Below are 15,943 nucleotides of genomic sequence, written 5' to 3' on the forward strand. Positions count from 1 at the left end.
ACTTTTCTACATGAAGTGGCATGTTTGGGATTCAAGGGATACTAAGCAGAAATTCTAACCTCTAAGCCACAGAGCTGCCACATGTGAAAACCTCCTACACATAAATGCACATACTGCATTTCTTTCGACATACAGGTGATGGAATTACATTACTCAACAGTTATTTTCTTGATTTATTCTGTGATATTTGGTGGTTCGTTGTGGGTGAGTGTAGAATAGTGATATTGCCCTCAAATTTTTGGGAATTACATTTTGATTTCTGATGTTGGTACACATATCATACTTTTTGGGCTCAAATTATGATTATTTGGAAATAATAAAAAGCACAAAAAATTGTGACCCATTTTAAATTTGCATCAGCAATTGTATTGTTTGTGGCTTGTAAATACACCTGTGTGAGTTTGGGGTAAAGATTGTTGTGAGATTGAGAGTGACAAGTGAAAGTGACAGAGAAAAATATATTATACCAAAACATCAAAACATTCCACATTCTAACAATGTTGCAAAGGAAAGTTTATTTCAGAGAAAGATACATTTCATCTCAACATTAAAAGGATTTATTTGTAAAAGTTACAATTGTTCCATTAGAATCAATGGCTAAAACTTGCATTGGACTATAATAGCACCGATTTTCACTTCCAAAAAATGCTCGCTCATTTTCGTATTTACTATAGCGCCCTGTAAAAAAGAGACTAGAGCTAAAATGAGAGCTATCTGCAGGTCTGAGCATGCGGGGAATTTATCTCTTCTCAGACTTTTAACGATATTTCAGTGTAGAAATCACTTTTTCACACAGTTTAAAAGCAGATTATCTTTAAATAATATACCGCATATTTCTGTACTATTTAGGCAATTATATCATGCTCTAAACATTATTTCCATGTGCAATTCTCCAGGTTTTAGCAGAGTAAGGGTTTGGGCGCTATTTAGTTTCAGGGAACTATAGTAAATTCGATTTTGGGAGTATTTTCTCACCAGCACTGTAGCGAATACCGTTTCAGCACGAATTAGTGCTAATTAGCACGATTAGCGCTAATTTGCAGTAATTAGCGCCGCAGTGCTATAGTAAATGACCCCCATTGTAAATTTTTTGTTTTTGTTTCAATACAAGACAACATTATTAGCTACTGGCTCAGTCACTAGAATGGACACCTCATTAAAGCAAGACATACCAAACAAAGAGCATAAACACAATAGAGTCCGATATCACAGTCCAGTACAAAAAATAATAATAATAATAATAATAATAATCCAGCTGATTTGTTTTAAGATTTAATTAATTATATATGCTAGGCTGACCACAAAAGAGATGATTTTAGATCTTCTTAGAAGAACTTAATAAACACAATAGCTAGTTGAATTCCAGCCAGCAGAGCCCAGGATGCAGCTGTAGAGAGAGAAAAAAAATGTTTAGGGTACTAAAAACATAAAAAATGATTTCATTTCTTAAATTGTGTGTCTTTAGTATTCATACATATATCTTCTTTTGGAAAGCTATTTAAATGAATTTAAAGTTTACTGGACATTGCTATTTTATGAAAGAAATAACATAGTTCTGAATTTATGCACTGTAATATTATTGCACAGCGTTCTGCTTTGCTTTAAAAGCACCAGAAAAAATAAAACCCTTGCAATGGGGCCTCCCTGCTTTGCAAGGATTAACTGTTGCTTCGGTCTAGGGTTTGAGGAATAAACTGTAATACTTATTCTATCAGCCTTCCTCCATGCTGTGCTAAGAGGTACATGGGGGCCCCATTGCAATGGTATTCATTTTTTTAAACCCAGAGTTAATCTTTAATGGACTGAGATACATGATTTTCTCTATAATGGTTCAATCAGTTAAAGCAACAAAGCCACCTTTCATTTATTTCTTTGTTTTTTAGTTTATTTAATTTTTTTTTCTAGTTTTTAATTGCGTCTTAATATGGTAAACAATTTAGCTTCCTCAGCCAGTATAAATACTAGAGATGAAAATGATTTTTCTGATCCTTCCTGACCAAACATCAAGGGGAAGCAAAGACCTAGCCAATGCATAATGACTTACAGTATACAGTAAGTATTGTTCTATAGCAGTAGCAAGCTATTTCATATTAAAATAACTGAAATGCAAGGGCTGATATAGAATTACTGGAATAAAAGTAGATCCCCGCAATACCCCTTCTATCATTTTCTCTAAGAATTGATAAATGATGATAAATGACTAGCTAAATTGGGCAACGCCACCGTAGTTACTAAATGATTCTTTGCGGCAGAAGAGCTGCAGGGACAGCCTTGTCAGACTTCTAAACTGACAGCTAATCCTTCTATACTGCATTATCATATATATCTTCATCATCTGTAAATCTTACCTGTATGTTTTCCAGCGCTGACTGCAAAGTCCAAATTAGCTGCATGAAATACAAGACAATAATTAATGGAATGCTAAAGAAATGTTGATCAATAATATTCAATGTTAAAACCAATAAGTGGAATACTAAACCAGGATAAGTTGATTCAGTTAAATAAAGTGTATGTAAAGGTAAAAAAAGTTTTAGTCTTCAATAGAGTAGGGAAGTGTTGGACCCTTTGTTGAGTTTTTATAGCTGTCTGTGTCCCTGCTGAGCAGATTTACTTCTTGGTTTGTCCTTCTGACCATTGTCAGAGACATAAAGTGAGGGGACATCCAAAAAAGCGTGAGCTGTCACAACTAGAAGTGAGGAAATATCCTCCCATGGGGCACCTGCTCCAGTAACAACTCTCTAGTATAGGAATTCCAATCACTTTGGAGAGATTTACTGACATTTTCTATTGTGTCTCCAATACAGCAAATAAAGAGAAGTCTAAAAATAGCATAGAAAATGTAATTGCCACTACCAGCATCTATTCATACATGCATGTATGCATGCTTTTCAAAATCAAAAATTCTAAGGTTGAAAAAATACATCCATACATCTGTGTGAATACATGCTGCACCGTATAACTCTGTTTAGGGTGTTTAGGGCTCCTGCAAGTGGCCTACAGCACAATAGAAAAGTCCTCAATATATTTCGTTACCACCCTTGCAGCATAACTGGGTATTTGAACAAAACACAGGTTCATGTCCTCAAAATCATTAGGGCCCGTTCACACCTGAATTGCACAAGAACACACTCTTCATTCCTGTGTGATTCTGATGTGACTCAGTCTGGTATGATTGCACTGAATCAAACCAAAAGTAGTGCATGCACCAAAAGTAGTGCATGCAAAAATGCACTGTACTGGATCGCATGGTACCATTCGATCCGGGGCAAGCAAACACTCTGTGTTTGGGGTGTCATTAAAATTATATTGGCACTTGCAGCAGATCACACATCCAGTGTGTTTTGACTGCATTGGGGAAAATGCGTATGGAGCGTGGGTTTCCCGCACTGCGTTCTGGTGTGAACAAGCCCGGAGTCAGGATTTAGAAAATGTCTACCATATGAAAAAATTAGACAGACCATGGAGATGCAGACATCCCAAGTCTCCTGCGAGGTGGAAGTCTCCTGCATCTCGGCTGTGACTCCTGGACACCCGCGAGTGCTGCCCAATATCCCGGCTGCAGGGCTGATCCTGGGCGACATGGATGGTCCCCTGGTTCACAGCCGGGAATGATCGGTGCAGTGGGAAGGACAGCTGTGAGCACCGATCTCCCTGTATGGTTTTTTAGCTGAGAGACGCTTCTCCTCCTCTCCCTCCCACCGCACCGATCATTCCCAGGCCATTTTCTTTTGTTCTCCTTCTGCCCCCTGTGCTCCTTCTCTGGCCGCTAATTCGGCCCCCTGTCGTCCTTCTCCGGCCCCCCTCCATGTCCTCCTCCACCCCCCCGTGTTTTCCTCTGGCACCCTGTCCTCCTCCTCCACCCCCCCTTGTCCCCCCGCAGCCTGCTTCCCTCCTCTCTTCTCCTGCCGGCTGCAGGGGGATGTGTCAGGATGCAGAGCGGAGGAAGGGGCTGGTGAAATTTGTAATTTACCAGCCACTTCCTTTTCTAAAAATTGGACAGTGAGCTACCGATCGCTCCTGTGTCCTGTGAAAACTGAGCAGAATAAACTGTGAACACAGTTTATAAATGGACAGGAGCCTCTGTCTCTGTTCATTCATCTTCAATGCTGAGAAAGGGACTGGGGAATCTGTGTCCTCAGTCCCTTTCTCTGTCTCAAAAGGAAGATAACAGGGGTCTGTTAAGACCCCTGATATCTCACTAAAGCCCAACAATAGGGCTGATAAAATAAAATAAAATGCAATAAATATTAAAAAATTAAATTAAAAAAAATATATATAAAATAAAAAACTACTGACAAGTCTCCCCCCTGTCCTACCAACACTGTCCACTGCCCCAACCCCCTCCCCCCAAAAAGCATTGTGAATTGTTTTTTACAACAAATTAAATTGTACAAAAATCAATATGTAAAAATAAAAAACTGACAACATCCACTACCTTACTGACACTGTCCACTGCCAGATACCCTCCACCCCCTACCCCCTTCCCCAGAAGCACTGTTAAAAAAAAAACAAAAAAAGTGTATAAAAAAATAAACAACAAAATTGTCCAAAAAAATAGATAAAATAATAAAAACAAACTACTGACACCATCCACTGCTCTCCTGATACTGTCCTGTTAGCAAGGCCCTCATTTCGTCGCCCGGGGGGGTGGCGCGTAGCGCCACCTCCCTGCAATGAGTTTTGGAGGTTGGGAGGTTTAAATCACACACAAAGAAAGATGAAGGCGAAGACAGCCAAATACTAAGACCAGTGTGTTAGTTTTGTGTTGTCCAGATAGTAAAGTAATTAGAGTTATTAATAAGAACACATTGGGGATTATTTACTAAAGGCAAATCCACTTTGCACTACGAGTGCAAACTACAAGTGCAAAGTGCACTTGAAAATGCACTGAAAGTGCACTTGGAAGTGCAGTCGCTGTAGATCCGAGGAGGACAAGCAAGGAAAATAAAAAACAGCATTTTTGCTTGCACATGATTGGATGATAAAATCAGCAGAGCTTCCCCTCGTTTCAGATCTACCCCTCAGATTTACAGCAACTGCACTTCCAAGTGCACTTTCAGTGCAATTTCAAGTGCACTTTGCACTTGTAGTTTGCACTTGTTGTGCTAATTGGATTTGCCTTTCGTAAATAATCCCCATTGATACATAACACCCTTTGAGTGCTAAAAGATGGACATTGGTGAAGAACTTTGCCAGAGGAGAGGTGGATATGTACTTACCACAATACCAGCATATGTGATCGTCACAGAGATGCCTAGTTTTCTCGGTATTTTCGATTTATCCCCTCTGTCTTAAATAGATACTGGGATTCACATTGTTCGGAGTATATTGCTATACACCAGATATTTATTTTGCCCTCTTGGATATTTATTTTTACTTCTACCTTTATAGATCCGAACTATATCCTATGGGCCGATAGGCAAAACATCTGGGACAGATCCTATATTTCTCTCCTCCGTTTTGATGATTTATGATATTGAGTAAGAAACTCTGTATATAACACACTTGCAATATATGTATGGTCCTGAAGAAGCAGGGGGATCCAGCGTAACGCGTAAACCATTACAAGTGCATGTATCCATCATATTTTTATATTTTTGTATTTATTGCAAAGTTTCTCAATGCACATCTATGTTTTTAATATTGTGTCTATGACAATGTTTTATGTGTAATAAAACTTATATAGATTTTTATTTTGGTCCTGTTCTCATTTGGCATATTTAACTACATGCTGACCAGCCGCTGCAGTTGAACTGTGGCAGAATGGCACGGCTGGGCAAAACGACGTTATGTAATGTTGCTTCGCCCTGTGGCCACTAGGCTCGCCCCCCGAGCCGATGCGAGTGCCCGGCAGTCTCGATCACCGCCGGCCTCCCGCGATCGCTCGGGGCACACGGAGAACCTGGAACTGTGTGTGTGTGTAAACACACAGTTTTCGGTTCTCTGAGGGGAGAACTGACAGATCATCTGTTCATACAGAATATGAACAGACGATCTGTTATCTCCCCTGCACAGTCCCCTCCCCTTTCAGTTAGAACACAAACTAGGACACATATTAACCCTTTCACTGCCCCTTAGTTTTAACCCCTTCACTGCCAGTGACATTTTTACAGTAATCAGTGCATTTTTAATCGCATTGATCGCTGTATTAATGCCAATGGTCTCAAAAATGTGTCAAAATTGTCCGACGTGTCCGCCATAATGTCGCAGTCATGATAAAAATCGCTGATCGCCGCCATTACTAGTAAAAAAAAATTATTAATAAAAATGCCATAAAACTATCCCCTATTTTGTAGACGCTATAACTTTTGCGCAAACCAATCAATATACGCTTATTGCGATTTTTTTTTTTTTTTTACCAAAAACATGTAGAAGAATACGTATCGGCCTAAACTGAGGAAAAATTATTTTTTTTATTCTTTTGGGGATATTTATTATAGCAAAAAGTAAAAAATAATGAATTTTTTTTCAAAATTCTTGCTTTTTTTTTGTTTATAGCTCAAAAAATAAAAACCGCAGAGGTGATCAAATACCACCAAAAGAAAGCTCTATTTTGGGGGGGAAAAAAAGGACGTTGATTTTGTTTGGGAGCCACGTCGCATGACCGCGCAATTGTCAGTTAAAGCAACGCAGTGCCGAATCGCAAAAAGTGCTCTGGTCTTTGGCCAGCAAAATGGTCTGGGGCTGAAGCGGTTAAAGTCCCACTACTCTGTGAAATTTTGTTTCAAAAATGCCAAGTTCATTTATAGACATGTGCATTCGTTTTCGTCTGAATGCATTTTCTTCCGAATGTCGGGTATTTTCGTTATCAATTTAACAAATGATAACGAACGTGCAGAATCCGAAAACTGAAAGATCCGACATAAACAAATGCTTTATTTTCGTTTTCGTTGTGACAACAGTTCGGTATAGATAGGAGATTCGACATGACGCTGACAATAGCGTTCTTTGTCCATCGAACCTGTGGTCGAATGTGCCTAACCTTAGCTCTATTAGTCCAAGATTATTCTACATAGAGAGAAAAGATTTGACATAGAGAGAAAAGATTCGTCATTATAGAGACAATAGCAAAAAAGGTTGAATGTGCCTAACCTAACTCTATTAGTCCAAGATTATTAGACATAGAGAAAAAAGATTCGACATGAAGATTCAACTAAGCAGTCGCCACGAGTGGACATTTATGGTCAAATGCTCCGCCCATAGGCTATAGAAGAATTCTAATGTTGGTTGACTAGTAATAATAATTAATAAATATAATTATTACTTATGTCATACAACATTTGAATTCTGCTTTAGCTTGTAGGTGGAGCATTCGACCGGAAATGTACGATTGCGGCGTCGTACAGTTTAGCTGCTCCGTTTGAATCTTCTTAGAACATTCGAAGGACACCATAAGCCTTCAATGCCAGATTCGACCTTAATTATTTTGGATTTTCGGACGAATGCATTTTTTAATGAAACAAAATAAATAAAAACGAATTTCAGGAGTAATTAAATACATTTATTTTTCGGACGAAAACGAAATTCCGAAACAAAATATTTCAGTGTTCACATGTCTATATCATTTATGGGATGATGCCAATGTGAACTTGAGATTGGATTTTATGACATGTCCTCTACTTTACAATTGACACTATGGGGTTGTTTTACTATAGATGTTAATTTCACTCTTGCTGACAAACACCCATATACTGTATGTGCAGGGAATATAAAAAATAGGAATAGTAAATTTAAAGACTGTCTTATGATAATATCATGACAAATAAAAAAACATTTCTGTGCATATGTATATGATAGTTATTGTGACATACCACCAAGGGTTAGGCCTATCTTGACTTCATTAGTATTTGTGTCGAAGGATTTAGTACTGCCGCACTGTGAAGAACAAGCAAAAAAATCATAAACTATTGACTGGTTGACATGTCTGATATTTAATTGTAAATAGAAAATCATGATGAGTTTCTAGAGTTTTATTATACAAAAATAGCATAGCAAATGTAATTGCCAGTACCAGCATCTATTCATACATGCATAAAGGCATGATTTTTAAAACCGAAAATTCTAAGGTTGAAAAAATACATCCATACATGTGTGTGAAACTGAATACATGGCGATGCCGACAGCTCTGAGCACGGCATTTTCTGCATTCCTGTAGGCAAATTTACACTGCAGTTGTGGCTTCTAAGCACCACAACAACATATATATTTTACACTGTACACCTATATGCTGTACTTATTTGCTACTGTATGCCACAAGAGGCCTTAAAAAAAGTGTTGTGTTGGCTTACTGTATAGGCTCCATACTTTAATTTTTGCTGGCTAAGAGCAGACCCCCTGCTTATTGAACCCAGAGGTCCCTTTCCTCAATTTCCCCAATGTGCAAAAATAGGATCCTCATTCTGTATTTTGGTTCAATCCTTCAATTCATATACAGTATGTTTACGCACATCATAGGTCATTATAAAATGCTGTATGGATATACAACCGAGGACATCAAGAATAAGGCTCTTGTTCCATGAACAAAATGAAATGATACTCTGACTGTCATCTGCATAGAAATACTTGTCAACCAAGCAATATAAGATCTGGCTATTAAAGGAGAAGTACAGCCAAACCTCATTCTGCACTCCTGTGACCTGTTTTCAGCAGACAGCGAGCTATAGCCATGAATGCGAAAGGGGGGGGGGGGAGGATCGCTCCGCTGATCTCCGCTAAACAGGCGGATGACAGGTCCGTCTCTGCTCACTGTGCTGAGATGGACCTGTCAGCGTCCTCTTCTCCTCTATGGGGAGATCCCATCTGATCCGCCAGATGGATGGAAAATAGGGCCCGTCTGGATTTGGCGGACAGGATCGGATTGGATAGCAGCGGGTGTCAGCGGACATCTGCTGCCCCATAGGGGTGAATGGAGCATCCGATCAGGTCCGCCAGAAAAACTGACAGGTGGACCTAATCTGAAAACCTGTGTGAAAGGGGCCATAGGGTGTCAGTACATCAGGTGTGATCAATTTTTAATGATTGCCACCATAGCTTGTAGACTCTATAACTTTCACACAGACTAAAAATTATACACTAATTTGAGGTTATTTTTACTAAAAATATGTAGCAGTATAAATTTTGGCCCAAATTTATGAATAAAAATTACTTATTTGCAAAATTTTATAATAGAAAGTAAAAAAAAAGTGTTTTTTTTTTTCCTCAAAATTTTCGCTCTTTTTTCACTTATATCGCAAAAAATAAAAACCCAGTGGTGATTAAATACCACCAAAAGAAAGTTCTACTTGTGTGAAATAAATGATAAAAATGTTGTTTGGGTACAGTGTTGCATGACTGCACAATTGTCATTCAAAGTGTGAGAGCACTGATAGCTGAAAATTGGTCTGGGCAGGAAGCGGGTGAAAGTGCTCTGTATTGAAGTGGATAAAGGAAATTTTTCATGAAAAATTATGAGGCTCCTATTGCAAAACTTTCCATTTGAGAATGGCTCTCATCCTGATGCTTTGGCTTCAATGCTTTCTAAATCGCTAACCCGAAACAAGTTTTGACACTTTTTTGACACTCAATTACAGCATGTATGTTAAGTTAAAAGTGCTTAAAGCAGTATTAAACTCAAAAGCAATCATTTATTATATTGCAGCTTCCCAATTCTTTGATATTGATTTTGTCTTTTCATTTTATCTGGTGATCTGGCCAGCAAGTTTTTTGTTTTTTAAAAGAACAAGCTCTCCCACACATGTAGCAGTTACAGGGATGAGACAAGCCATTTACCACTGGCAAGAGGTGCTTACAATTATCAGCTTTTATTTATTCATGCAAAACCTTATCCCAAAAGGGAAAACAACTGTTTGCTGTAACTGATTTTAAAGTATTAGCCAAAATTTGGCTTCAATTTGTTATTGTATCTAAATTTGCTAGTCAATCTAACACTCTCCTCCCCCCAGACTGACAATGCTGCTGTCCAAATGTGCCCCTGTGCTCCTTCATCCAGAGCGGGGTCACTCTAATACAGGAGGTGTGTTGCTGGCCAGATCACCAGGTGAAAACAAAGAGGAAAAAGCATAAGAAAAGAAAACGAATGTAGCCACCACATCTAATGATTGGTAAGCTGCAATATATAACATTTTTGGGTCTGGGTTTAATTCCGCTTTAATCAGATACAGCCAGGCAGCTAGAATTTTTAGGAAGCTACCAACAATGGCAACCCCCGTACTTCTCTCATGGCAAAATCACTTTCAGATGGCCATGGACTGTAATATGCAAATACACAGATAGTGAAGATCTGACAACCTGTTATAAGTGGCAACTGCTGATCTCTTAACATGAATGGTATGTCGATGGGAAGGGAAACTGCAGACACAGAGCACTGGCTTTTTAGGAGGGAATAATATCTGTGTTTCCCACAATGATCATCAGCAATAGTGTATGCATGTTGCTCCTAGCCAGTAGAGTAGACAATCATTGCTGCCAAACAGCCTCTTATCAGAGAAAATGTATTGATCACTTACCTTGGAACATGTTTTAGTGGTGTTGTCACACAAACGTACATCACAGAAAAGGTTTACATTGTCCTGATTTCTAAACTGAAATGAGCTTATGCTGAAACCGGCTTCTAATGCTTTGCCATTATCTAACACAGTTGTGGCAACAGTTCCCTGGATACAGCTGTAAATAAGAAAAAAAAAAAAAAAAAAAAGAACATTTCTGGTTACACTGCTGACCAAACTGGCAGGTTTTAGCATGACTTAGAAAAATGAAATATTACTTTTCATAATTAAGCTTTCATTTTTGCCCTAATTTTAAATCAGCGATGATCTTAGTGAACCATTTTATTTCAAGTCCCATGACCATTGTTCCTTTGTATATACATTTCATTTCTTTTGCCTTTGATAGAGTTTGCCACATTTGACTTTAAAAGAAATATACAATCATGGAGCACTTTATTAGTGTGCCTTGTATACAGCACACAGGCTCAGGTCCTATTTACCTGTACCCCTTTAAATCCTTCCTTCTGTTAGTGCAATGTGTCCGCACCATCAGTTCCTTGCAAAGCACTATGTACACCACACCTTGCCTCTAGTGTCACTGTCCAGGGGTGCCTCGGGTCTTTCAAAATCCTAGCAACACCCCTGGTGCCCTGGCTTGTGTTTTGCCTCCTGGTCTGACACTATCCACAATCAGCACAAGGAGATCAGCAGAGAACACACGGCAGGTCTCACAATGTGACAACACACTTCCAGGCCCATATGAAATCTCAATAGTGGACCGGGAACTGCAAATCGATGCTAAGACAAGTGCTGTGGTAGCTAAGAGGGGGATCCTAGCTAAAGAAGGCGATGGAGTATAGACACATGCACTTCCGAAAAATTTGTTCATTTTCGTTTCATTCGCTTTTGTTTTTTTTGTTTTTTTCGGGTCATTCATTATGACCACAATTCATACAATCGAAAAAAATGGAAATTCGAAAAAATTCGAAGAAGATTCCAAAAACATTCGGAAATTCGAAAAAAATCTGAAATTTGAAAAAAAAATTTAAAAATTCACAAAAAATCAGAAATTTGAAAAAAAAAAAAATCGGAAATTTGAAAAAAAAAAAATCGGAAATTTGAAAAAAAAAATCAGTAATTCGAAAAAATTTGAAAACCCAAAAATCTAAAATAATAACTAATAATAATTTAACTATTACTAACTATTAAAGAGTAAGTTGACTTTTACAGAAAACTCTGTAAGGTGAACTTACTCAGGTCCCCCTCCTCGCCTCCCCCCCGGTCCCGCTGACCTGGACCGCCGCAGGTGTCCAGGGCTTACAAATCCCCTGAGCTGAATGTAATTCATTCTAATTGGTCAGTCCTGTCACATGGGTGGCGCCGAGTAATCAGCAGCCGCATAGCCCATCCTGTCAGCTATGGAGAAGACGTGTGGTTGCAGAGAGGATTTCTAAGCACCAGGCTCCTGACGTGGATATACCGGAAATCGCATTAAAAACGCTGCACTATCAAAGGTATAAGCAAAAAGCCTCTGAACTGGAAAAAATATATCCTCTACACCCATGGAAATAATAATATATAAAATATATAATGAAAAATATATAAAATGACCCGTGCTTAATAGCCAAATAATAAAGTAACAATGTGCATTCATATAGAGATAAAAAATTTTTTTTAAAGCAAATAAGTCCGTAGAAATTTAAATAGATCCAAATACTGGAATTGTAAAAGTGCTTAAGTGCACTGTGCAAAGTTCAAATTGATCCAATTTACAGGTGCTCCACACTCCATGCGATTCAGTATGCTGTGAAAGTGATGCGATAATCAGACGCTGTGTTCTCACTCAGGTGCTCCCCCCCATGTAATGAAGGCTCAGCTTAAGGTGTGTGACCTTGCTGTTAATACACGCTTTGGAACCACTACAGGGTTCAACAGTGCGTCCAGGATCCTGGATCAATCGCCAATGTGCCATGATCCACCATAGTGAATAGGCAGATGCATAAAATAGATTGTTAGCATAGATAAAAATCCATCAACAAACAATCATTTAGAACATGAACATAATATTAAAAATGACAAAATGATGAATAAATAAAGTCCAGTGTGACTGTTCCCAACACCAATAAAGTGCTTCAATATGGAGATGTCCTTTTATCTTCATATGGACATCTCTATGTGATTCCAGCTAAATCAGGAAGATATGTGCAAGGTTAGTTTTAAATGGTTGCATAAGAAATACAAACTTACCCATCTTTTATAAGATAAAAAGCATTTACATCACTACGACTATCTGTAGGACTTGCAACACATGTCTCTATCCGGACCACATATTGATTTCCATCAGCGCCTGTCACAAATATTCCCACATAGATGTTTGTTCCAACAACCACGTTTTCATTATTTTGATATGGATCTGTAAATGATGAATCTTTATAAGCAGCCATGGTAACGGGATATGATCCAGTCCCATTGACTCCAGACAGGTATACCGTCCTAAGAAAACAAACACATGTTCAGGTAACAAAACCAATAACAATTTAAATCACAATTTATTTCCTAATAAGCAGCAATAGCTTTCAAACAGTAATGTCCATCTAAAATGTTACATTTTAATGCAGGAGAAAATATATATACAGTATCTCACACCTCACATATTGTAAATATTTTATTATAGCTTTTCATGTGAGAACACTGACACTTTTCTACAATGTAAAGTAATGAGTGTACAGCTTGTATAACAGTGTAAATTTGCTGTCCCTTCAAAATAACTCAACACACAGCCATTAATGTCTAAACCACTGGCAACAAAAGTGAGTACACCCCTAAGTGAAAATGTCCAAATTGGGCCCAAAGTGTCAAGATTTTGTGTGGCCACCATTATTTTCCAGCACTACCTTAACCCTCTTGGGCATGGCGTTTACCAGAGCTTCACAGGTTGCCACTGGAGTCCTCTTCCAAACCTTGCGCTCCTCCACCTTCCGTTTGAGGATGCCCCACAGATGCTCAATAGGGTTTAGGCCTGGAGACATGCTTGGCCAGTCCATCACCTTTACCCTCAGCTTCTTTAGTAAGGCAGTGGTTGTCTTGGAGGTGTGTTTGGGATTGTCATCATGTTGAAATAGTGCCATGCGGCCCAGTCTCCGAAGGGAGAGGATCATGCTCTGCTTCAGTATATCACAGTACATTTTGGCATTCATGGTTCCCTTAATGAACTGTAGCTCCCCAGTGCCGGCAGCACTCATGTAGCCCCAGACCATGACACTCCCACCACCATGCTTGACTGTAGGCAAGACACACTTGTCTTTGTACTCCTCACCTGGTTGCCGCCACATACACTTGACACCATCTGAACCAAATAAGTTTATCTTGGTCTCATCAGACCACAGGACACGGTTCCAGTAATCTATGTCCTTAGTCTGCTTGTCTTCAGCAAACTGTTTGCAGGCTTTCTTGTGCATCATCTTTAGAAGAGGCTTCCTTCTGGGACGACAGCCATGCAGACCAATTTGATGCAGTGTGCAACGTATGGTCTGAGCACTGACAGACTGACCCCCCCACCCCTTCAACCTCTGCAGCAATGCTGGCAGCACTCATATGTCTATTTCCCAAAGACAACCTCTGGATATGATGCTGAGCACGTGCACTCAACCTCTTTGGTCGACCATGACGAGGCCTGTTCTGAGTGGAACATGTTCTGTTAAACCATGGTATGGTCTTGTCCACTGTGCTACAGCTCAGTTTCAGGATCTTGGCAATCTTCTTATAGCCTAGGTCATCTTTATGTAGAGTAATAATTCTTTTTTTTTCACATTCTCAGAGAGTTCTTTGTCATGAGGTACTATGTTGAACTTCCAGTGACCAGTATGAGAGAGTCAGAGTGATAACACCAAATTTAACACACCTGCTCCCCATTCACACCTGAGACCTTGTAACACTAACAAGTCACATGACACCGGGGAGGGAAAATATGTAATTGGGCCCAATTTGGACACTTTCACTTAGGGGTGTACTCACTTTTGTTGCCAGCAGTTTAGAAAGCAAATTTACACTGTTCTACAAGCTGTACACTCACTACTTTATATTGTAGCAAAGTGTCATTTCTTCAGTGTTGTCACATGAAAAGATAGAATAAAATATTTACAAAAATGTGAGATACTGAATATATAAACTATATTACCAAAAGTATTGGGACGCCTGCGCCAGTCTTAGGAGTAGAGTTCACTCACCCTTTGCAGCTATATTAGCTTTAACTCTTCTGGAAAGGCTGTCCACAAGGTTTAGGAGTGTGTCTATGGGAAAGTTTGACCATTTTTCCAGAAGCGAATTTGTGGGGTCAGACACTGATGTTGGATGAGAAGGCCTGGCTCACAGTCTCTGCTCTAAATCTTCCCAAAGGTGTTCCTTGAGCTCCTCCACCTCAAACTCGCTCACCCATGTCTTTATGGACCTTGCTTTGTGCACTGGTGCGCAGTCATGTTGGAACAGGAAGGGGCCATTCCCAAACTGTTCCCACAAAGTTGGGAGCATGAAATTGTCCAAAATGTCTTGTTATGCTGACGCCTTAAGAGTTCCCTTTGGAACTAAGGGGCCAAGCCCAAACCCTGGAAAACAACCCCACAGCATAATCCCCCCTACACCAAATGATTTGGACCAAAGCAAGGTCCATAAAGACATGGATGAGTGAATTTGGGGTGGAGGAACTTGACTGGGCTGCACAGAGTCCTGACCTCAACCCGATAGAACACCTTTGGGATGAATTAGAGCGGAGACTGCAAGCCAGGCCTTCTCGTCCAACATCAGTGCATGGACCTCACAAATGCATTTCTGGAAGAATGGTCAAACATTCCCATAGATACACTCCTAAACCTTGTGGACTGCCTTCCCAGAAGAGTTGAAGCTGTTATAGCTGCAAAGGGTGGGCCAAATCAATATTGAACCCTACGGACTAAGACTGGGATGCCATTAAAGTTCATGTGTGTGTAAAGGCAGGTGTCACAATACTTTTGGTAATATAGTGTACAATATATATATATATATATATATATATATATATATATATATATATATATATATATATATATATATATATATATATATATATATATATATATATATATATATATATATATATATATTACACTTTTAATATACAATATAAATTTCAAGAGGTAAAAACAGTTATCTATGCACCAGGCGTGTCGCACCAAACAAATATCAAAATTGCGAGGAAAATTCCAAAATTATTGCCATATTTCTCCTCGCTTTCTGTCGCTCTTATACTTAAACAAGTAGTAAAGAAAGAGATGTAAAAAAAAACCTGTCAGAGGTCCTAACCTTCCCCAGAATGTTTTTGTTCCTGTCTCCGTTTCCATTGGAAAGTTTTCCCATGACATTTTGTCCCTGTCACACCCTGTCACCAGCACAGGACGTATAGGGAAATCTCACCATTGGGTTACAGA

General features: G+C 39.1%; 1 protein-coding gene across 1 annotated transcript in view; it reads right to left on the minus strand.

Annotated features, from left to right (window-relative positions):
* Positions 1–495: 495 nt before the first annotated feature.
* LOC141128687 (pancreatic secretory granule membrane major glycoprotein GP2-like) overlaps positions 496–15,943 on the minus strand; it is an 80,073-nt gene continuing 64,625 nt past the window's right edge. Inside the window, exons 7-11 of the mRNA XM_073616121.1 lie at positions 12,732–12,977; positions 10,506–10,662; positions 7,812–7,875; positions 2,349–2,387; positions 496–1,387 (exon numbers count right to left, since the gene is read on the minus strand). Coding sequence (XP_073472222.1) covers positions 1,326–1,387; positions 2,349–2,387; positions 7,812–7,875; positions 10,506–10,662; positions 12,732–12,977 — 568 coding nt within the window. The 3' untranslated portion in view covers positions 496–1,325. The remainder of the gene's footprint in view (positions 1,388–2,348; positions 2,388–7,811; positions 7,876–10,505; positions 10,663–12,731; positions 12,978–15,943) is intronic.

This window comes from Aquarana catesbeiana, linkage group LG02 (assembly GCF_042186555.1).
Source record: "Aquarana catesbeiana isolate 2022-GZ linkage group LG02, ASM4218655v1, whole genome shotgun sequence".
NCBI classification, from domain to species: domain Eukaryota; kingdom Metazoa; phylum Chordata; class Amphibia; order Anura; family Ranidae; genus Aquarana; species Aquarana catesbeiana.